We start from the raw sequence: 23,083 nt of genomic DNA, 5'->3' as shown, positions 1-23,083 counted from the left end.
TGAACTAAGTACTGAGGATATAGCAGTGAAAAGACAAAAATTCCTGCAGTCTTGGAACTTCTAACCTATGAAAAATGTCCTATCAGGGAAAAGGAAACTTTGAGATTTTAGAGAAGTATTTCTCAAAATGTGGTTCACTGACATTCTGCATTCTGCATATCAGTGATACATGTTAAATATGATGATTTGTCTATTTTTACCATAGTTAAAAAATGATGAAGACTGTCAGGGACACCACCCCAGAAGCAAGAAATCAAAAAGTGGGGTGGAAGACATGAATCTGCATTTTTTATTTTTTTTTTTTATTTTTATTTTTTATTAAAAATTTTTTTTAGTGTTTGTTTCTGAGAGAGAGACACACACAGAGTGAGAGCAGGGGAAGGGCAGAGAGGCAGGGGGACACAGAATCAAAGGCAGGCTCTAGACTCTGAGCTGTGAGCACAGAGCCCGACGCAGGGCTCGAGCTCATGGACCCAGAGATCATGACCTGAGCCAAAGTTGGATGCTTAACCAACTGAGCCACCCAGGCACCCCACTTATGTGCATTTTTTAAAAGTGTGTAATGGTAGAAACCATTGTCAGAATATTTTATTGAAACTTTTATTTTAGACTATGATGTTTATTTTTCTTCTCTTTCTTTCTTTTTTCTTTTTTTTTTAAGTAAGCTCTATGCTCACCATGGGGCTTGAACTTACAATCCCAATATCAAGAGTTGCATGTTCTGCAGACTCAGCCAGCAACATGCCCCTAGACTGCGATTTTTAAAGTATCTTTATTTTATTTAATTAATTTGTTTGTCTATGCAATCTCTACACACAATGTGGGGCTCAAACTCACAATCCTGAGATCAAAGAGTTGCATGTTTTTCCAACTGAGCCAGCCAGGCACCCCTAGAGTATCTTTAAAGTCCTGATAGACCCAGGGTCAAAAAGGCCATTGTAAGGACATGCAAATCTAAATTTTTTTTCTAAATTATGAGTGATGGATTCAAACTTGTTGAATGCACTCATTTGAACTGACATTAATCTAAACCAAATAATGCAAACTACCTGTGAAAAAAAATGTTCCTCCTAGGTAACAGAAGAGGATATTTTCAGCATCATGTATATTTACTCTTTAAGCTTTTAAGACTTTGTAATAGCCTAAATGAATAAATATTTTATTTATTTGTATGTCTGTTCATTTATTTTGTTTTTAAGTTATTTCAATTTGGTTTTTTATTTTGTTTTTTCTATCTATATGTGAAATCATATGGCATTTGCCTTTCTCTGACTTATTGAACTTAGCATAATACCCTCTAGTTCCATCCATGTTGCCATGAATGACAGGATCGCATTCTTTCTTATGGCTGAGTAATATCCCATTGTGTGTGCATATATATTAAATACATAATACATTAAAATATATATTTATAAATATATATAATATAAAAAATATATATATATATATATATATTACATCCTCTCTATCCACTCATCTATTGATGGACACTTACGTTGCAAAGCTGATTTTTTTTTAAGACTGTATTTTGATAAGGATAATTAAGAGATCTATTATATGCGTAACACTAGATACTAAAAGAAATCGGAAAGGTTAAAATATGCTCTCTTCCTGCTAAGTGGAATTAGTCACTCAGAGAAAGACAAATATCATATGACTTCACTCATATGTGGAATTTAAGATACAAAACAGATGAACATAAGGGAAGGGAAGCAAAAATAATATAAAAACAGGAAGGAGAACAAAACATAAGAGACTCAAATACAGAGAACAAAACAGGGTTGCTGGTGGGGTTGTGGATGGGGGGATGGGCTAAATGCGTAAGGGGCATTAAGGAGGGCACTTGTTGGGATGAGCAATGGGTGTTATACATAGGGGATGGATCACTGGAATCTACTCCTGAAATCATTATTGCACTATATGCAAACTAACTTGGATGTAAATTTAAAAATAAATAAATAAATAAATAAATAAATAAATAGAGAAAAAAAATGCTCTCTGCCCTTGACAATTTTCCAATTTTGTTAGGCAATCAATGTGTGTGTGCTTAAATAATTAGGTAAGATCTGTTCAAGCTGGGGGAGGGAGCACTAAATAATAACGTAATTGGTAAGTGCCATTGCTGGTCAGAAAAGAAACACATCAGAGTACAATCTGTCCAGTGAAGATGGTGGGATTTGAGTTAGGCCTCCAGGTTGCATAGAATGTGGTTAGGTCAGGAAAAAGAAATACAGCATCTCAGGTGAGATAAACAAATAAAGCACAAACTGGTAAAAATTATTTGAAATGTTATATAAATTATCAAAATCATCAAGGTCACCTGACTTTTTCAAAAGACCCAATACTAGTGTTTGTCAAGATTTGTTTTCAAAAATAGTATGAGCTTTTTCTCTCCCAAGCGATGAGGATGAACTTTTTTTTTTTTTAATGTTTATCCATTTTGGGGAGAGAGAGAATGAGTACGGGAGGTGCAGGCAGGAGGAGAGGGGGGAACAGAGGATCTGAAGCAGGCTCATGCTGAAAGGACAGAGCTCGATGCTGGGCCTGAACTCATGAACGGTGAAGGTGAGATCATAACTTGAGCTGAAGTTGGACCCTCAGCACACTGAGCCACGCAGGTGACCCTGAATGTGTATTTTTTTAATGTTTACTTTTTTTGAGAGAGAGAGAAAGCAGGGGAGGGGAAGGGAGAGAGGGACACACAGAATCTGAAGCAGTCTTCAGGTTCTGAGCTGTCAGGACAGAGCTGGGCTTGAACTCACGGACCCAGACATCATGACCTGAGCCAAAGTTGGACACTTAACTGACTGAGCTACCCAGGCCACCCCCCCCCCCCCCCACTTTTTTTTTTTTTTTTTTTAACTGAACGTGTATTTTTATTCATTAATGCAGCCTGGGACAGGCTAAAGCTAACTGGTCTGTTGAATGCCTGAAACAGGTCCTAAAGTGTATCTTATCTCTGCCAGCAGGAACCAACTGAGAAATTACAGAGGAAATTGCTTGAACAGACCTGAGGGCAGGTTTTACTACCACCAGGGGGAGAGAGCACATTAAAAAAAGGAGTAACCAGTTGGCACCTTTTCTAAATCTTCAGATTGCCCCTGCCCCACACACTAAATAAATTAGGATTCTGGGTCACAGCTTCTTAAGTATGTATTCTTTGAAACAACCACATGTATATATTCTTAGAATTGTATTCTCTAAAGCACATGCAGGGGCTTCTTCCAATAAGCAAAGTAATGAATTCACACCTAAAAGCATTCTAATTTATAACCTGATCACACAGGTATCCTCCTTAACGAGATATTTATTATATGTACCAAAGTTTTAAAATGATTACAAAATACCCAAATTTGGGGCAAAAAAACAAAACAAAATAAAACAAACCCAGGCATGTATCTGGCAATGAATTATTGGTCCCTTAGATCCTTCACCCTTTCAGAAGTACCTCAGCAGGGCACCCCTGGATTCCCTAGTTGCAACTTCCCATTGACAACCCTCCCTTCCCGTCTTTTTTCGCCTTCACTCCATTTTCATAGCAAACTCTGTCCCTATCCTCCTGACCCAGAGTTACTTTGGAGGAGGCACCGATTTTCTTTCCATGGCCAGCCAGATGCCCTCCTAACTATGACCTCTAAACATTGCTCTCCTGGGCTAGATAAAGATTTGTTTTTGTTGTTGTTGTTTGTTATTTTTCAGAGAAGGATGCGTGAAAAATTCGACGCAAATACCATCGTGACATAATTTTAAGCACTAAAGTTTCAGGACCAAGTACTAAAATTCTTAACATGAATTAGTTTGTGTAATCTTCACAAAACTCTACGCCACAGGTGAGGGCACTCAGGCACAGAGCAATTAAGCAACTTGCTAAGCCTCAGAGCTCATCAACTGCGTGTCGTGGTTTGCACCCAGGTGGGCTAACTCCTGCTGGGGCGACGCTGAGTGGCGGTGGGATGGGAGTGCCGGCGCCGACCCGCGGCTCCCACACACAAATGCTCTCTACTTGGCTACCGCCCGCCAACACAGCAGAACTGTGCAGTCCGGGGCGGGGGTGGGTGCGGTGGGGCGCCCGGGGCCGAACCTTTTCCGCCCCCGCGGCGCTGCAGGTTACGCGCAGCTCCTGCAGGCACGTGACCAGTGTCGAGCGGCGCGCGGCGGCCAAGGCGGGCCGGGCCTGGCCGGGGGCGGGGCCTGAGGGGAGCCCCGCCCCGTCCCGGGCCAGTTAACTGGCGGCCGGGGCGCGGGCGCGCACTTCGCCGAGCGGCGGTCGGAAGAGCTGGTGGCCTGGCAGCTACGGCCATGGCCACGGTGCGGGAGAAGGCGGCGGCTCTGAACTGTTCAGCTCTCCACAGCCCAGCGCAGAAGCCTCCAGGTAGGTGATGAAGACCCCTGTCCGGGACATGTGGGGGTCACAGGGCGGGCTGGGGGGCTCAGGTTGCGGTTCTTGCGCGAGGCTGGCACGCCGCCGGGTCCAGCGGGCGCCACGCAGCTGTGCCCCCTCGGGCTAGTGCCCAGGCTTGTCGGCGAATTGGGTCCCTCTCTCGCGGGTGGGCTGTAGCCGTCCGACCCTGCCGTCCTCACAGCCCAGCTTTCTACTTAGTCCCCAACTTGAACTTTGTTGCGCGCTTTTCAGTGGCCAGCTGCGTGCCAGGCGCTCTCACTAGGTCTCCAGATAGGCTCCACGTCGTTACTCGTAGAAAGTTTATCTGGACTTGTATGGCTCTTTGCCTTCTGCTCAGCCACAAACCTCGGCTCCACAGTATGGCCAGGAACCGAGCGCCTCTCTTGCCCGCTCTGTTCTCCAGACTTCCTGGGCTCTTGTTCAACGGGCAGGACCTTGGCAAAAAAATATTTGTTCGTTAAATTTTCTGGATGGGCAGTATTTCAGTGAATAGAAGTTTGAACTTTTTTAAATGGCTACATGACATTAGGAGAGACGTTGATGAATTTCTGCCACCAGCTTAATCGTGGCTTGGCTTTGAGAGTAGTTTGCTTAGCCTCTTACTTTCTTTGAATGTCCAAACAAATGAATGGAATGGATGAGAAGTTCTAAAAATCTGATCTTAGCATATTACAACTCAGTAAACAAACAAACCACAACAAACTATCCAGAGAACACTTGGCTCTTTTTTTTTTTTTTTTACTTTCTAGAGAAGTTACACCCCCACCCTCTTCTGCATCTGCTCTGTAGGGTGTTCTACAAATTGGTTCCTTATCTGACAAAAACTTTTCCTTTGGAAAATACCAACCAGTGAAACTGGCTCCTTCCTCAAGGTGACAGTAGTCAGTGAATTGACTTAGGTCAGATGGGTGCATCTCAGTGGCTCCAGTCTTGTGTTTGACTTATAATGACTAATGCCCCTTTTAATCTTCAAAATTCTAATGATAAATTGTGATGAGAACTACTTTAGGAATAATATTGACCTTGTTCCCCAATTTAAAGGATTCAGATAAGCATATGATGGCTACATTCAGAATTTCTCTGTGTTTTACATTGTGAAAAGAGTTGTTTTATATTCATCGCTTGAGAATTCAAAGTCAAATCGTATTGGAAACAGACTTGGGAAATCTTTAGGCTTACTTTCTGAGAGAAAGAAATTGCCAAATTTTACATGATTAAAAACATGGCACCCTGTCTTCTCTAACAGCTGAAATACCAGTTCTGAGCTTTGGGCATTTGTGAACAGGTTCTTAGATGGCATAAGCGAACAATTATTCAAAATTAAGTAGATGACTTTCAGAGGGAAGAGCTAAAGGGCTGGTTAGCAGATTTGAACACATGGCAAAGACCAGTGTCCTGCACAGCAGCACAGTGGGCAGAGAAAAGCCCACTGCCTTTTCTCATCCGTTGTGCTTGCTAGGGTTGGAACCCTACCTGTTAGCATTTGTTAATCCCTCTTCCACCCTTTAGTTGCCTTGTCACAGTCCCAGGGAACACAGTAATAGGAGCCTGTGCTTCTTGGTTCCTTGCTATTTCCTTTCTGTATGCTCAGGCAAGCAGCTTTCTACTCTTAGTTCTCTACCTATTAGTAACTCTTCCACACCTTAAAGGGGCTGTAACAACCAGGGACCTGATTTATGTAGAAGAAATAAATGCCATATGCTAACCTTCAGGACATACCTTAAAGATACTTGCCTTTTAATACAGACAAATAAGAAAGTGGTATGTTATCCTGTTTTCCTTTTATACTGTAACCCAATTCTCTGAATTCACCAGGTATCACTTTTCCAGGGAGCTCAAAGTACTTCCCATATGCTATCTCATTAATCTGTGTGAATTAAAGTAGGGGCCAGTGCCTACTTGTATTGATAGTTCTTTTAACGTATTTTAAAATTGTTCTTATTAGAAGAGATTTCTTTTACATTCTTTACCTGCTTGCAACCTTCTTAGAGGCAGTCTCTGTCTTCAGCATGACATCTCTAATACTAAATAAGAGGAAAACAAACTTTGAACTATCAAAACCAATATGCAGTAAAAATGTTGTGTATTGGTATCAGTGTATAGCAGCAGGCTTTTCCCACTTAGTTACAGCTGCCTATTTTAATACCCCAAACTCGTTCTCTACATTTATCTATTTTCATAAGGCTTTGGTTAATGTCCAATAGATGTAGTTCTTTTCCTTTGTCTTGAAAATTCTGTAATGTTTTAAAACCTCCTGAAAAAAATAATTCTTAACATTATCTTAAATCCTAAATGACTTAGGATTTACATATTATTTTCTGATGAAGAGTTAAATCCTCTGGTATGTGACACATCTTGCCTTATCTGCTAACAGTCTTTATTTATTGAATACTGTTTGGAGCTTGACATCATCAGGTGAGATGAATAGGTAAGGGATAAACTCTTTGAAGGTAGGAACTCTGTCCCCTTAGTTCAGAGGAAGGAAGAAGAAAGATACCTTCCTTTTTTACTTTTTAAATAAATTTTTTAAATTTTAGAATAGATTTAATTTACAAAAAAGTCGCGAAGTTAGTATATAGAGTTCCCATATGCGCTTTACTCATTTTCCCTTACTATTAGCATCTTATATTAGAATTGTATATTTGTTGCAATTAATGAACGAGTGTTAATGCATTCTTATTATTAACTGAAGCCCATACTTTATTTAGAGTTCCTTAATTTTTGCTTAAGGTTCTTTCTCTGTTCAGGGATCCCAATCAGGTTATTCCATTACATTGAGTCCTTAGGCTCTTCTAGATGTAAGTAACAGTTTCCCACTTTGTTTTGAAATATACATCTGTTAGATGCTGGGTATTGACATATTGTCTCCTATGATCCTGATGGTAACAGAGATCAGTGCAACTGGCTCTCTTTTGCAACAGAAAAATAACCTTGTTTGCCCAAGATTGCATTATAGTAAATGATGGAGCCAAGAATAGAACCCAGGTATCTGGGACTCCAAAACTCATGCTTTTGTCTTACTCTTTGTATCCAGAGAAAGGAGGACTGTACGTCCTGCATTAACACAGGTTTTCATGTGTAACTAGTGTTCACTTAGCCCACAGTTTCTGAACTTTGGGCACTATTGACATTTTCTTCGTTGTGGGGGTTGGCCTGTGTTTAGCAGTGTCCCTAGGCCCTCTACTCACTAAATGCCAGTAGCACCAACCCCTCCTTTGCTTGTGACCACCAAGAATGGCTCCAGACATTGCCAAGTATCCAGTTGGGGTAAAATCATCCACTAAGAACCACAGCATTAACTCTCTTTTCAAAGTTTTTAGTAGTTGGCAATCATCTACAAGTATTGAATAACCAAATGTATTTTGTGAGGCAGTTTATTTTATTTTTTTTTAATTTTTTTTCAACGTTTTTTATTTATTTTTGGGACAGAGAGAGACAGAGCATGAATGGGGGAGGGGCAGAGAGAGAGAGGGAGACACAGAATCAGAAACAGGCTCCAGGCTCCAGGCTCCGAGCCATCAGCCCAGAGCCTGACGCGGGGCTCGAACTCACGGACCGCGAGATCGTGACCTGGCTGAAGTCGGACACTTAACCAACTGCGCCACGCAGGCGCCCCAGTGAGGCAGTTTATAAGGCAATTACATAATTTGAACTTTTGCAAACTATAAGGACATTTGAAAAAAAAATAAGGCACTTATTTTTCACTGTTCAAGTTTGTGGAAAATTGCCTAACATGAGCTATCTGAATTGTTTTTTGTTTTTTGTTTTTTTTCCTGTGCGGTGGGGGCAGTCTAATGCCTAGGAATGAAAACGAGATTCTTACGTGTTAATTTAGAAGTAGCATGTTTTGGGGGGTACCTGGGTGGCTCAGTTGGTTAAGTGTCAGACTTCTGCTCAGGTGATAACCTCGTGGTTTATGGGTTTGAGCCCCCAGTCGGCTCTGCACTGACTGTGGAGCCTGAAGCCTGGGGATTCTGCCCCTGCTCCCTTGTGCTCCCTCTGTGTCTCTGTCTCTCAAAAATAAACATAAAAAAAAATTCTAAAGCATGTTTTCATAATTGTGTTTACCTTGCATCAGGATCCATTTTTGTAATGTATATATTGATCTTCTACGGAGTTCAGTAATCCTTCAAATTTGAGGTGATGATAGAATTTGTTTTTGCCTTTAAATAACACAAGCAGGGCCATGGTAGAGGTGCTGCACAGATCGTGGTTGAAGCTGATTGTCCCTTTGTGACTTTTGAGTAAATGTAATTTCTTGACATATCTGCCTTATGGCTTGATTTTTAGGGAATTATTGTAACAACTTGTTTATTTAGTGTATATTTATAGAAATGAAGATGATTATCAGTAGTATTACAAATATATATCAGAGTTCAATATTAGAAATTTAACTTTTTTATTCTTGGTAAATTCTTTTGGGTAGATTTCAAATACATGCAAAGAACAGGTCTTTGCCTTTGAAAAATAACTATTTTCAAACAAAAATGAATCTGCTTGAAAAGTGAATGTTAATTAGTCTAGATTTATATAGTGCTTAAGAGTATGTATAGTATATTATATATCTAGTTTAAAACAATTTCTGAGCCTCTTATTAGGCTCAGACATCTTCCAAAAAACTTTGTATCTGATAAGGTCACATTTGTTCCTATGCTTCATTTCTTACCATATTTTATGTCGTGTTCAATGTCCATATCTAAGTGGAGATGGGGTAGAATTTCAATCTCTCAAATCCTATATTCAGCAGTTTAGACTGGAAGCTAACCTTAAACACAGTGTTCCACTCTTGTATCAGTAAATGAAGAAACCGACCTATAGAGGTTAACTCTCTTATCCAAGGTTATCACAACTGATCTCTAGACTCTTTGATCCTTTGGTCATGATGCTTTTAGAACATGCTTGACCAAATGTAAATTAAATAAGGAAGTATCAAGGATGCAGATAGTGATGGATTTTAAAGAAATGTCTAGCTCATATGCAAGTGAGGGCTGGAGACAGGCTGAAATTCTGATTGCTAGATTTACAAAGCATTCATTGTATACTTCTGGTCTCTTGAATTCTGGTTGGAAGTTGCAGTAATTTGTCTTACTGGGCCATGGTCTGCTATACCAATATTCATTTCAGCTCTTAGATGATAAATAAGTTTCAAACCAGCATGTGGGGGACCTGTGTTCAACTGGTGAAGTCAGCATTAAAAAAACAGGTTATCCTGGTGTGGGTTTTGGCACATTTACTTGTCAAGTCCAGGGTATATTATGTATTAAAGTATCTGTATGAACATGAGCTACTTTGGGTCTGTGGGTGGTGATGCTTGAGGGGAAATATCCCAGGATGCAATGGTAGGGAATTAATGGTCAGTGAGAACAGAGGGGACCTGAAAGGGCTGAATTGTATCATGCCTGGAGGACTCTGGAAACATTGTGTGGTTCATAGGTGCCTAGTATCCTGCTCTAACCTGTTCTTTAATCTTTTATACTGTGTTATCCAACCTGCAAAACTTCCTGATTTCCCATATTTAAGCAGCAAGTTAATATGGGGAAATTTATTCTTAACTCCCCAGTTGAAGATTAGCCTTTTCCATGTCGCTGAAACTGAGTGTCCCCTCCCTCCCACTCCATTCTGTGATCTTGTTGATCTCAAATTAGTGACTCAGCCTTATTTTTTAGGATTTGTATATTTACCTACTTGTAGTTCAACTGTTAAGACTGATGTGTTTCAGATTTAACATTATTACCCAGAAGTCTATTTCAATCTACTTGAAAAGCACTCTGATCTCTACAAGTTCAAATCTTATTTTCCTTTCCTGTCCTACTCCTGCATACTGTGACTAGTATATATTATGGAATTTATGATATCCTCTATTTTAGGACTAATGAATACTGTATTTATTTAATGATTACTGTTTTTAAATATTTTTTAAATGTTTGTTTATTTTTGAGAGCAAGCACAAACAGGGGAGGGGCAGAAGGGGGGAGGGGAGACACAGAATCTGAAGCAGGCTCCAGGCTCTGAAATGTCAGCACGGAGCCCAACGTAGGGCTTGAACCCATAAACTGTGAGGTCATGACCTGAGCTGAAGTCAGACACTTAACCAACTGAGCCACCCAGGCACCCCTTGAATTTTGTTTTTATTTTTATTATTTTTTAAATGTTTGTTTTTGAGAGAGAGAGTGCACGTGCAAGCATGGAAGGGGCAGAGAGAGAGGAAAGGGAATCCCAAACAGGCTCCACACTGAGTGTGGAGCCCGACCAACCTGGGGCTTGATCTCATGACTGTGAGATCATGACCTAAGCGGAAATCAAGAGTGGGATACTTAACCGACTGAGCCACCCAGGCACTCCTCTGAAGTATCTTGAATTTTAAAATACAAAAACAGTCTTGCTGACTATTTTAAATGAATGTTAAAGTAATTGGTAGATAGTTGAATTACCCGTCTACTTTTGGTATTGGAAATATACAAATAAACAGTAAAGGGCTTTGTGTGTATGTTAGTAACTTAAATAGTGAAGATGTTCAAATTTCTAGTAGCTACAAAATGGCACTGCAAGTGGATACAGTGTGATGGTTCACTGTGGTTCTTTTATGTATTATAATACAAAAGACGAATTCCAGATGACCCACTTAAAATTTGTGACCCTAGTGCATTAAGTGGAGTTTTAATGTCTTTCAGGAACTTATCTTTGCTTTCATCTTATACATTCTATTTTATCTAAACAGGCAGGAAGATAATTTCAGGTAGCAGTTTCTGTAATTATAATTCTCTTATTCCTTAGAGTTGTAGTTATACAGTTTTCCTTTTTACATTACCTTAAGGGAAGTAGTAAGTTTTCAACTTCTCTGTCAGAGAATCCTAAAAATAAAGGAAGTGATCCACTTAACAAAAATAGAGGCTTAAAAATTAGAACCACTGAATATTCAGAGCATCATTGAAAATTGTAACACATAAAAACGCACAGTCTGTGTTTGTTGTAAAAAGAGAGCAAGCCACCCAGCCACCAAGCTTATGATTAGCTAGACTCTGTTCCATCAGCTTATTAAACGAAGGTCTGTGTTTTCCTTTTTATTGTTTCTCCTTTTCTTTGTAGTTTTGCCAAATATCAGTTTATTAAAATCAGGAAAAACATGATAAATCTTTGAAAGCATGTTTTCTGTTTCCTGTCTTGCTGAAACCTTGCTTTATCTCTGTGCTTTTCCTATCTTTGTGGTAGGTTGTAAGCTCCTATCAGGCAGGAACCAGTTTTCCCTGTTACAAAGTGCTTAACTCTTAAGCCTGCATAGTAGGAAGCTTTAAAAATATTAGTTTAGGGGCGCCTGGGTGGCTTAGTCGGTTAAGCATCCAACTTCAGCTCAGGTCACGATCTCGCGGTCCGTGAGTTCGAGCCCCGCGTCAGGCTCTGGGCTGATGGCTCAGAGCCTGGAGCCTGCTTCTGATTCTGTGTCACCCTCTCTCTCTGCCCCTCCCCCGTCCGTGCTCTGTCTCTCTCTGTCTCAAAAATAAATAAACGTTCAAAAAAATTTATAAAAAAAATATTAGTTTATTCCAACTGCTGTGTGTATGTATGTCTATAATTATACATCTATTTACTGATAAATGCTTTAAAATCATATAGACCATGAACCAAATTCCAATACCATCTCTTAACAGTATAATGTTTGGAAGTTACATTTAACCTCTGCGAATCTATTTTGCTTCTCTGAGATTATATCTACCTCATACGGTTGCTAATGTTGTAATGTAATTCATAAGGCACTTAATAGAGTTCCTTACACATAATTGGTAACTGCCACAAGGTCCTACTTGATACCCCACCCCAAAGACCATTTCCACTCTCCTCTGATCTCATTTCCTACTGTTCTTTCCCTGGCTACCCACCTTGGGCATGCTGGCCTTGTTCCTCCTCTCCTGGCCAAACACACTCGGTTTCTAGAGCCTTTGCTCTTTCTGTTTTCTTTCCCCAAATATCTGCACAGCTTGCTTCCTGATTTTACTCCAGCTTCTGCTCAGAAATCACCTTGTCAGATCTTTCCTGACATCCATCTGAAATAGTGTTCTTTCCTCACCAGGCTTTATTTTTCTTGTTAGCATTCATATAACATGTACATATTGTTTGTATCTTCCCACAAAGTATAAGTCCATGTAAACAGGGATTTGATTTTCCTCACCTTTGTATCCTAGCATGTAGGACAGTGTTCAGCATAAAGTAGGCACTACATTTTAAATGAGTTGCTACTAATTAAAATTTCAGTAATAAACTGACCTCATAATTGTTCCTTAGTAACAACTTTGGGAATTGCTACTTTTTTAAAGTTTATTTTACTTATTTTTGAGAGAGGGAAGAGAGGGAGGGGCAGAGAGAGAGAGAGAGAATATCCCAGGCAGGCTCCATGCCACCAGCGCAGAGCCTGACGTGGAGCTTGAACTCACGAACCCGTGAGATCATTACTTGAGCTGAAACCAAGAGTTGTATGTTTAACCGACTGAGCCACCCAGGCTCCCCTGAAATGGCTCCTTTTTTTTTTAATGTTTATTTATTTATTTTTTTATTAAAAAAAAAGTTTTTTTTAATGTTAATTTTTGACAGAGAGAGACAGAGCATGAGCGGGGGAGGGGCAGAGAGAGAGGGAGACACAGAATCTGAAGCAGGCTCCAGGCTCTGAGCTGTCAGCAAAGAGCCTGACACAGGGCTCGAACCCACGGACAGCATGATCATGACCTGAGCTGAAGTCGGACGTTTAACCGACTGAGCCACCCAGGTGCCCCTGAAATGGGTATTTTTTGTTTAAGGATTGCTTAGACCTTATTATAAATGAACAAGGTTACTCTGTGTTTTTCCCATTCCAGGTTTCAGCGTGGCCCAGAAACCATTCGGAGCCACCTATGTGTGGAGCAGCATTATAAACACTCTTCAAACACAGGTGGAGGTGAAAAAACGAAGACACCATTTAAAAAGACACAATGACTGCTTTGTTGGTTCAGAAGCTGTGGATGTCATTTTTTCTCACCTAATTCAAAATAAATATTTTGGTGATGTAGATATTCCTCGGGCCAAAGTGGTAAGAGTGTGTCAAGCACTTATGGACTACAAAGTATTTGAAGCAGTTCCAACCAAAGTCTTTGGAAAAGACAAAAAACCTACATTTGAAGATAGTAGTTGCAGCCTTTATAGATTCACAACCATACCTAACCAAGACAGTCAATTAGGCAAAGAGAATAAACTATGTTCACCTTCCAGGTTAGTATATAATGTTAGATTATCCTGGGGGTATTGGCAGGATTTCATCTACTTTTTAGCAACAGGCTGAATGGTTTTATATTATTTTGGAAACCGTAAATGAGGCTAAAATCTGGGTCTGTGGGTAAATTTGATAAAATACAGTGAACTTTTGTTTATTCAGTATCTCCTGGAATTCTTGCTTGTTCATATTTTATATTTAGCAGAAACAGTCAACAAACTTTGATTTTTCTGCTTCAAGTTACAATTATAGCATAAAAGTATGTTTTATGCACAAAGTGGTATGAGAACAGAAAATGTGAAGGTAGGCAGGTAAGTTATCACTAGAATCTAGGAAATGGCAGATGTGAAGTATGAAAGGCATGTGGGACCCAGAGTGCGGAGAGTTTCATGTGACTTGAATTTGCAATCGATCATACAGATGTTGGGGAGGCCACAAAAAAGTGACATTATATTTTAGAAAGGTCATCCTGGCGGCCATCTGGACATCCTAATGGGGAGAGCTAGTTAGGAATCTATTGCAGTATTGCACTCTATAGACGGGGGTGAAGTGGGGATTGTGGTGAAGAGGGAATCAATTAAAGGGAGACTGGGGGACAGAATTGTAGAACCCAGTGACTGAAATGGATGAATGTGATTAAGTACATAATTAACTTATTTGTCATGAAGTAAAATGTTTCCATTTCCTTGAGCTAAACTGTGTAGAGGGGACCATGCAACTGAAGCCTTATAATTCAGATCTGACCCAAAGAGTTTTAGTCTTCTCGACTTTCAGTTATTTTTAGTATATTGTGTATCAGATATTGTGTATTTTTAATGTCTTTAGTGTATCAAATATTTTAATGTATTAACTTTCAAAACTTTAAAAGATGATAAAGTTACCTCTAAATATAGGAAGGAGATCTGAGGGTGAGATAGGGCAGAATCCCTGCTTTCCAGATACAGGTCCACATACTTTATCTGAAACCTTTGGGGCTATATGCATTTAGCAATTTGGAGCTTTGGAGATCTTAAAAAGATACTTTTGTATATAGACCATATGTTTGATAACAGTCCTGGAGGGATCCTGGGCAGCATCTGGTAACCGAACGTATTAGTATTTCTTTAGTAAACAAAATACTCCTAACTGGGAGAAGGAAAGGCTATGATAGTCTCAGGTTAGCTTTTGCCACCATATGAGTTCTGAATAAACTTTAAATTTTTCACAGCTTTTTGGGTTAGAGAATTGTGGGTAAAGGATTATCAGCTCTGTATTTGGAAAATGATGAGCACTATCCACCGAAGGATGCCCCAGAAATAGACATAACTGATAAAAAACAGCATAATAAAGTTTGATTACATTCTAAAATAGGAGACCAAAATTTTAATCATCGAATTACTTAAATCTAAATGTTCAGGGGTGCCTGGGTGGCTCAGTTGGTTAAGCGTCCGACTTGGGCTCAGGTCATGATCTCGCGGTTCGTGAGTTCCAGCCCCATGTCGGGCTCTGTGCTGACAGCTCAGAGCCTGGAGCCTGCTTCGGATTCTGTGTCTCTGTCTCTCTCTGCCCCTCCCCCACTTGTGCTCTGTCTCTCTCTATCAAAAATAAATAAAATGTAAAAAAAATTAAAATCTAAATGTTCAAAGGAGAATTTAGAGTATGTGTATTTAGACTTGAGAAAGAAGGTGCATGTTCTTGTATTCTGTTGTTAGAATTTGCATTTGTTTTGTTTTTGTTCTGAACTAAATAAACTTTGTAGAAACTCTTAGCTTTCTAACAGTAAGATATTTCTCTGGGCTTACTACTAAACATTAATTTAAAAAAAATTCATTTTAGGTATTCAGATGCATTATTTAAGTCCTCTGATTCCAAATCGGCAAGTTTAGAGGATCTCTGGGAAAATCTGAGTTTAAAGCCTGCTAACTACCCTCACATAAACATGTCTACAACCTTGTCTCCACAAGGTAAGTAAAGATGATACAAGCAAGAAATACAGAAGACCAACTTCAGATAAAGTTAGTTATTTAAAACTTTTCAGTCTTAACCTTTATTAGAATTTAAATATTCAAACCACAAAGAAAGAGCACACTGTGTATTAAAGCTGTTTATATTAAGTTTTAACAGAGGTCTATTATCTTTAACAAATAGATCAGTGTTGCAATTCTTGAACACTGACTTTTGTCCTATCAGCTGGCAGAGGTTCAAATCTGCAGTGTTTTGCGTGCGGATTTTTATTTATTTAAAATATGCTCTCAGATATTTTTCTCTAACATTTTATTAGGCTAAATAAAATTTTGAAAATTACATTATTAATGTTTAACATTAACAGAACTCTTATGTTCTTCCTGGTCTTTGGCAAAGGATTGAAGACTTATGACCGATTTCCACCTTCCCTCCCCCATCCTAGTTGTGGAAACCCTGAGTGGAATAATCTGCAGCCAATAGTTTCAAACCAGTTTTCAGATTGAATAATGAATCATTCTTTCTTCCAAAGTCCTTATTAACATGTTATATGACTTGATCTCTTATCTCTGCCATATTGCTTTTTACAGTACAAGAATGAAAAGAATTCCTGTTGTCCAAGTCTGTTCTCCTACACTTTAAACAAATCTTGAATTGTTTTTATTTTCTCATAAGAAACCACTTCATAAGATTGACTTTTTTTCCCTTTCCCTTTCCTTTTTTTTTTTTTTTTTTTTTTGCCACAAACTTCTACCTTAGACTTGCCTAGACAAATACTGTGGTGAGCATTTAATAAATATTGTTACTTTTTACCTTGTCATTTTTCCTGTGTAGTTATTAATGAAGTATGGCAAGAAGAAACAATTGGACGTCTGCTGCAGCTTGTAGACCTTCCACTTCTTGACTCTTTACTCAAACAGCAAGAGGTTGTATCTAAAGTTCCTCAGCCTAAGAGGCAACCTGACTTGATCAACAACAGTAACTATCTGGATCGAGGGATTCTCAAGGCTTATAGTGACTCTCAGTATGTGGAAATACATCCATATAATAATTTGAGTGTGTTTTTAGGAAGATTATAGATAATGGTTTGAAGATAATCCTTTGAGTTCTGTCCATAGGATCAGAGATGCATTAGTCAATTGATAATTATCAGTACTTAGGAAAGTGAAGAACAAAATTACCTTGGTCAAAATTAGAAAAAGATTTAATTTTCATTATTTTTTATATTCATTTTTGTTTCACACATACCTTCACTTGCACATCAAGTGAAGAAGATGATTATGTTCTATCTTCTCTCTGTTAAAATGTAGGGCAGCACTGGGGGTTGTATGGAAACCAATTTGACAATGAGTTTCATATTAGGAAAAAATAAAAGGAAAAAAATAAATGGAAGAACAGAATATAAAAAATTTTTTTTTAAATGTAGGGCTCTCTGGTCTTCAAAGGGCTTGGAACAAAATTAACAGATTTGGCAAATTCTCAGAATCCTTTGACTACCTATATTTTTATACTTCTCCAGAATATCTTGAATATGTATTTTTAATTGTTTTGTTAAAGAAATATAATGAAAGTAACTCTTGTTCTCATATCTGACTATCATTCTTCCAAATATAAATCTTAAGGTATGAAGGCTTCACTTCAGGTGCTAAGGGAAATATGATTTTTTTTTTCCTTAAGGAAGAGTTCTATATTCCTTATAACTTTGAAACTCTTCTCCTAAGTAAAATTATCACATGTTAAAATCTTGTATTTTTTATTTCTTATAGCTTATTTAATGTTTAATTATTTTTGCCTTAGCAGATAGCATTCAGTAGTTAGGGAGATAGAAATGTTTCAAAGGAATGCAACTTACATTTTCAGTACTTCATAAGTTCTACAGTCCAATGAACTATTAATAGTTGAATGTCAAAAGGTAGCTTAAAACCTTATGCAAAAAGCAGTTAATCCCAACATACTAGTTATTGACTCTGTGTATACAATAGGAGGCTTATTAATAAGAATTTTAGAGTTAAAAAAGATTAAATCCTACATAATTCTTTTAAAAAAAAGAATTTAAAGTAACATGAAAACATATTTTATTTTATTTTGGGAGAGAGCAAGCGCGTGGGACAGAGGGAGAGAGAGAGAATCCCAAGCAGGCTCCACACTGTCAATGTGAGATCATGACCTGAGCCAAAATCAAGAGTCCGCTGCTTAACCAACTGAGCTACCCAAGTGCCCCTGAAAACATTTTATAGTTACCTTAAATTTTAAATACAGAGTTAGAAACTGTGTTAAAAATGACCTTAAAGATCATCTAGCTGCATCTTACCATTAACTTGATGAAGCTGATGCCCAGAAGGGTGATGTGACCTGCCCGATATAGTGCACCTGAGTGGTGACAGAATTAGTTGTCCTGAGTTCATGGCAGTAGAGTGCATGATTTTTTAAAAACTATATATAAAATACATATGTACATTAACAAGTTGAATATTAAAAGCTATTCATTCTATTTTTTGAACTGTAGCATTTTTCTGAAGTTACCCTGCTGGCATTTTATTAGAAGTAGAAATTAATTATTTTGAAACCCTACCTTATCTTCCTCTATTCTCTCCTAGCCAAAGTGTGAGAGGATTGATCACACACAGAGCTGTGAAGTAAGCAAGATTGTATTAGAAAAGTACTGGTCTAGGAGTGAGATCTGGGATCTAGTACTGCCTGGGACCCTGAGCATGTAACTCAGAGTTTCTGGGCCTCTGTCATAAATTTCAAGAGTAGACTTTGAATTTTGATGTCCTTTTTAGTTGATATTGTAGTGGATAGCTTCTGTTTTCCCTTCAAAAGAAAAAAAGAAAAAGAGAGAAGACCTATTAAGCCAAGCTTTTGGTCTGTGATACATGATCTACCAATATTTTAAAAAGAATTACATGTATCTTTAAGGATATAGAAATCTATCTTCATGGCAGACTTGAGATAGGTAGTAAGTACTGTGTGTACATTTGTTGCTTTTTTGCTTTTTAAAATAAAATAATTCTTTTTTCCCCATAGGGAAGATGAATGGCTCTCTGCAGCAACTGACTGCTTAGAATACCTTCCTGATCAGATGGTGGTGGACATAAGCAGAAACTTTCCTGAGCAACCAGATAGGATAGACCTAGTGAAAGAACTTCTGTTTGATGCCATTGGCAAATACTACAGTAGTAGGGAACCTCTGTTAAATCATTTATCTGATGTTCATAATGGCATTGCAGAACTCTTAGGTAAGTAAGAGCTTACTGGATCCTGGAATGTGTCTTTTGGAAAAAACAGGAAGAAGTTAATTATCCTCAGAATTAACCAAAATGGCACTACTTCAAGCTGGGAGTGGATCTGGATTAATCCATGGAAAGTATGTTTATTCCAAAACTTCTAGGGCTGATTTGGAAAGAGGCTTTAATAAGCTGTAAAGTTACACAGGAACTTCTGTTGGCACAGGTGAATGCTACCCTCATTCACTGGAAGTTTAACAAGTATAGCGTGGTAGTTCTCTTCTGTAGAAAGCACACCAACATCACCACTCTTCCCACTCCGTTCTCTTCAAAATGGCAGACACTCTGTCCCTCTACCAATGAGCCAGACTGTTCCTCATGGTTTGTTGAAAACAAATCAGGGGTTTCAGAGAATCCTGTCTATTTTTCTCAGGTAGAGTTGGATACATCAGTACTTTAGACATAGTGTACACTTGAAATGTATTGAATTAATGAAAAGCAGGCTGGGAATTTATTTTCAAAGCCAAGAATTTGATACAACATCCTAAGATTGTTAATTTTGACAAGGATTTAGGGGATGAGTTGTCAATTTGAGAATAGGCTGTCTTGAAGATTGGTAGTGGTCATTTATTGTAATTCCTCGTCTTTTTGTTTTGTTTTGCTTTTGAAAATAGTTTTGATTAAGTTTACTGTTTAACTTAAGCTTTAACTTGAATTTTGTTCCTTTAATAGTCCCTCTTGGTCAAAATTAAAAGCCGTTTTTTCTTTTGGCTGAAGTGAATGGGAAGACTGAAATAGCATTAGAAGCTACTCAGCTCTTTCTAAAGCTTTTGGATTCCCAAAATAGAGAAGAATTTAGAAGACTACTGTATTTCATGGCTGTTGCAGCACATCCTTCTGAATTTAAATTACAGAAAGAAGTAAGTCTTTCGTCTAAATGTTAATTGTATTCAGTAGCCTTAATACTTACAGGATGCACATGTCAGATTATTTTACATTGGCACCAAGTATGCTGAAATGAACAGCTATTAATACTTAATATTGCCTTTTATATTAAATTTAGTTCAAATATACACTATTGGGTGTGTTTTTATTTTTATAGAGCGACAACCGAATGGTTGTGAAAAGGATATTCTCAAAAGCTATTGTTGACAATAAAAATTTATCCAAAGGCAAAACTGATCTTCTGGTACTCTTTTTAATGGATCATCAAAAAGATGTTTTTAAGGTAAAATTCTGAAAGTAGTTAAATTGAGCTTATGTAATGATCACTAGATTGCAATGCATTTGAATAATGTCCCATGTCCCTCCTCTTTTTTTTTTTTTTTTTTAAAGATTCCAGGAACTCTACATAAAATTGTTAGTGTTAAGCTCATGGCCATTCAGAAAGGAAGAGATCCAAATAGAGATACAGGTAATCTGAGAAATAGTGTTTTCATGATCTTTCAAAGCTAAATTCCTAGTTATTTATTTGAAAGTCTTGCTGTAAGTAGTTGCACTTTAATTTCAATTAAACTTTAAACTCCTTGGAGTTACCCAGACTTGGCAGAGACCCTCCTTATGTCAAAAAGTAACTTGACCTGGGGAGCCTGGGTGGCTCAGTCAGTCAGGCGTCTTACTCTTGACTTAGGCTGGGGTCATGATCTCGTGGTTTGTGAGTTCGAGCCCTGTATCAGGCTCTGTGCTGACGGCACAGAGCTTGCTTGGGATTCTCTGCCTCTTCTGTCTCCTTGCCCCTTCACGACTTATGCTCTATCTCTCTCTCTCTCAAAAATAAACTTAAAAAAAAAAAAAAAAGTAACCAGGGTTAGAAAGTCAGCAGTGCTTAGCATCTTCATTGCATTTTAAAAACTGGGGAGGGGTGCCTGGGTGGCTCAGTCGGTTAAGCATCCAACTTCAGCTCAGGTCACGATCTCACGGTCCATGAGTTCGAGCCCTGTGTCACGCTCTAGGCTGATGGCTCAGAGCCTGGAGCCTGCTTCCGATTCTGTGTCTCCCTCTCTCTCTGCCCCTCCCCCGTTCATGCTCTGTCTCTCTCTCTCTCAAAAATAAATAAACGTTAAAAAAAAAAAAACAAAAAAAAAAAACCTGGGGAATAAAAATAGAAATGTGAATATATTATTTTTTTTAGTTAAATCTGAGGAATAGATTCATTAATTGAACTTTTTACTTTTAAACTTGAAGGATATATATATTGCCAGAGAATTGATCAAAGTGATTATTCTGACTATACCCAGAAGACAACTAAGGATGAACTAATGAATTTACTAAAAACTATTGATGAGGATTCAAAACTATCTGCCAAAGAGAAGAAAAAATTGCTAGGTCAGTTCTACAAGTGTCATCCAGACATCTTTATTGAGTATTTTGGAGACTGAGTTTTTAATGTCTGTGTATAACTTATGTATTTTAAGAATAAATTATGTATCCCAAATACCTAATCACATTTGTAATCTTGGGTGTTCTAAATATGAAATTGTACTTAATAAAATGTTTTTTGTATAAACTGAGTATTAGATGGTGTATTGCTGTTAAGTATTGATCTGTTTAGGGTGAGTTGATTTATAATTACTCTGCCCAATACTTTATAGAACATCATAGGAATATAATGATATGACATTGCAGTGTTTACATAACAGTATTAAATAGTAAGGAAGTCTAATTAACAGTTAATAGGACTGTGGTTTTTACCTTGAAAGGTACTCCTTAAAGATATAAAATAGAAATTCAGGCTATGATAAAATGAATTTGGTAATTACCACAAACAGACAAGTCAGAAATTGAACTGTCCTAATGATTTTGAAAACTTCATTTTTTTAGGTTTATTGTGGAAAACTTCAAACATATATAAAAATGGGGGAGAATGGAATAATAGAATAACTTCCACATACTCATTATCCAGTTTCAACAATTGCCAACTGATGGCCAATCTCATTTAATCTATACCCCCATGCATTCTTTGCTCCCACCCCAGCAAACTTCAGACATATCACTTCATGTATAAAAGTTCAGAATGTGTAGCTAAAACAGGACATTAAAAAACCAACCACAGTATATTATATACACACAAACCCACAATTCCTTAATACCATCAAATATGCATTCAGTAGTTACGTTTTCTGATCTCACATGATTTTGACAGTTTATTCAAATAGGGATCCATTAAAGTCCATAAATTGCAATTGATTAATGAGCTTTGTAAGTCTCTTAATTTATATGTTCTTTTGAATCTTTCTCGTTTCTCCTCGCGCTGGGTTCTATGCTGACAGCTCAGAGGCCTGGAGCCTGCTTTGGGTTCTGTGTCTCCCTCTGTCTGCCCTCCCCTGCTTGTACTCTGTCTTGTCTATAAAAAATAAACATTAAATAAAATGAAACTAAATTTTATCTACTTAGAGATACTGCTGCCTACATTTAAACAGAGGTAGGGAGGAGTGCCTGGCTGGCTCAGTCTGAGCGTGTAACTCTTGATCTCAGGGTTGTGGTTCAAACCCCACATTAGGTATAGAGATTACTTAAAATTTTTTTTGAAAAATAGAGGTAGGAAAGACTCAAATGACAAGCCAATGTGTTGGCATGTCAATCTTTTATTTTCTAACCTATAACGGATACTAGTCTTTAAATGGGAGAAAGTTGAGGACTCCTCTATAATGTACCTGTGATCCCTAACCTTGTGTGGTTTTTGTTTTTTGGCTTTGTTTTCATAGGCAAGAAGGGAAGGTAACTCTCTTTACAATGTAGTGAAAAAGAGAAGATAAGCTTGTTTGTGATTTAAGTGTGAAGTTTTCAGAAACTACTGAAAGTGCAGTGAGACCATATGGGGAGTGTGGGGGTGGTTCTTACCTGGCTGCACACTGGAATCACCTGGAAAGCTTGGCAGTTCTCTGGCATCACCCCTGGAGTTTCAGCTGATAGTTTTAGAACTCCTGCCTGCCTCCCCCCCCCAGGAGATTCTAAGGTGTAGTCAGGGTTGAGAACCACTAATCTAGAGACTCTGTACATTAGTACAGAGCAAAACTGTGTACTGACTTGCAACCTTTGCACGTAATGATTATTTGGCAAACAGAACTACCATCTCTCCTTCAGGGGAAGGCAGAACTGCCTAGTTATAGTCGTGGTCCTAGAAGCAGCAGCATTCTAATGGGATGATAATTCCATGGAAAATCTAGCAAGACCACAATTTACCTCAACCTTCATAAGCAAGAATAGAATAAGGTTTTAAGAAAAATTGGTCATGTTTACTGCATGGTCAAAGTTTTAAACTGTGGGTTCTGTGCTACC

General features: G+C 38.2%; 1 protein-coding gene across 1 annotated transcript; it reads left to right on the top strand.

Annotated features, from left to right (window-relative positions):
• Positions 1-4,238: 4,238 nt before the first annotated feature.
• DEPDC7 (DEP domain containing 7) lies at positions 4,239-21,316 on the top strand. Its single transcript, XM_040495509.1, has 9 exons — positions 4,239-4,372; positions 13,246-13,636; positions 15,453-15,580; positions 16,413-16,602; positions 18,606-18,817; positions 19,583-19,725; positions 19,908-20,033; positions 20,141-20,219; positions 20,990-21,316. Exons 1-9 carry the CDS (start codon positions 4,300-4,302, stop codon positions 21,181-21,183), a joined length of 1,536 nt encoding a protein of 511 aa, XP_040351443.1. The 5' UTR covers positions 4,239-4,299; the 3' UTR covers positions 21,184-21,316.
• Positions 21,317-23,083: the final 1,767 nt, after the last annotated feature.

Source organism: Herpailurus yagouaroundi, unplaced genomic scaffold (genome assembly GCF_014898765.1).
Source record: "Herpailurus yagouaroundi ecotype Mexico unplaced genomic scaffold, PumYag 187, whole genome shotgun sequence".
In the NCBI taxonomy this organism is placed as follows: domain Eukaryota; kingdom Metazoa; phylum Chordata; class Mammalia; order Carnivora; family Felidae; genus Herpailurus; species Herpailurus yagouaroundi.
Note: the sequence above shows the minus strand (reverse complement) of the source record. Positions and strands in the feature narration are given on the sequence as shown.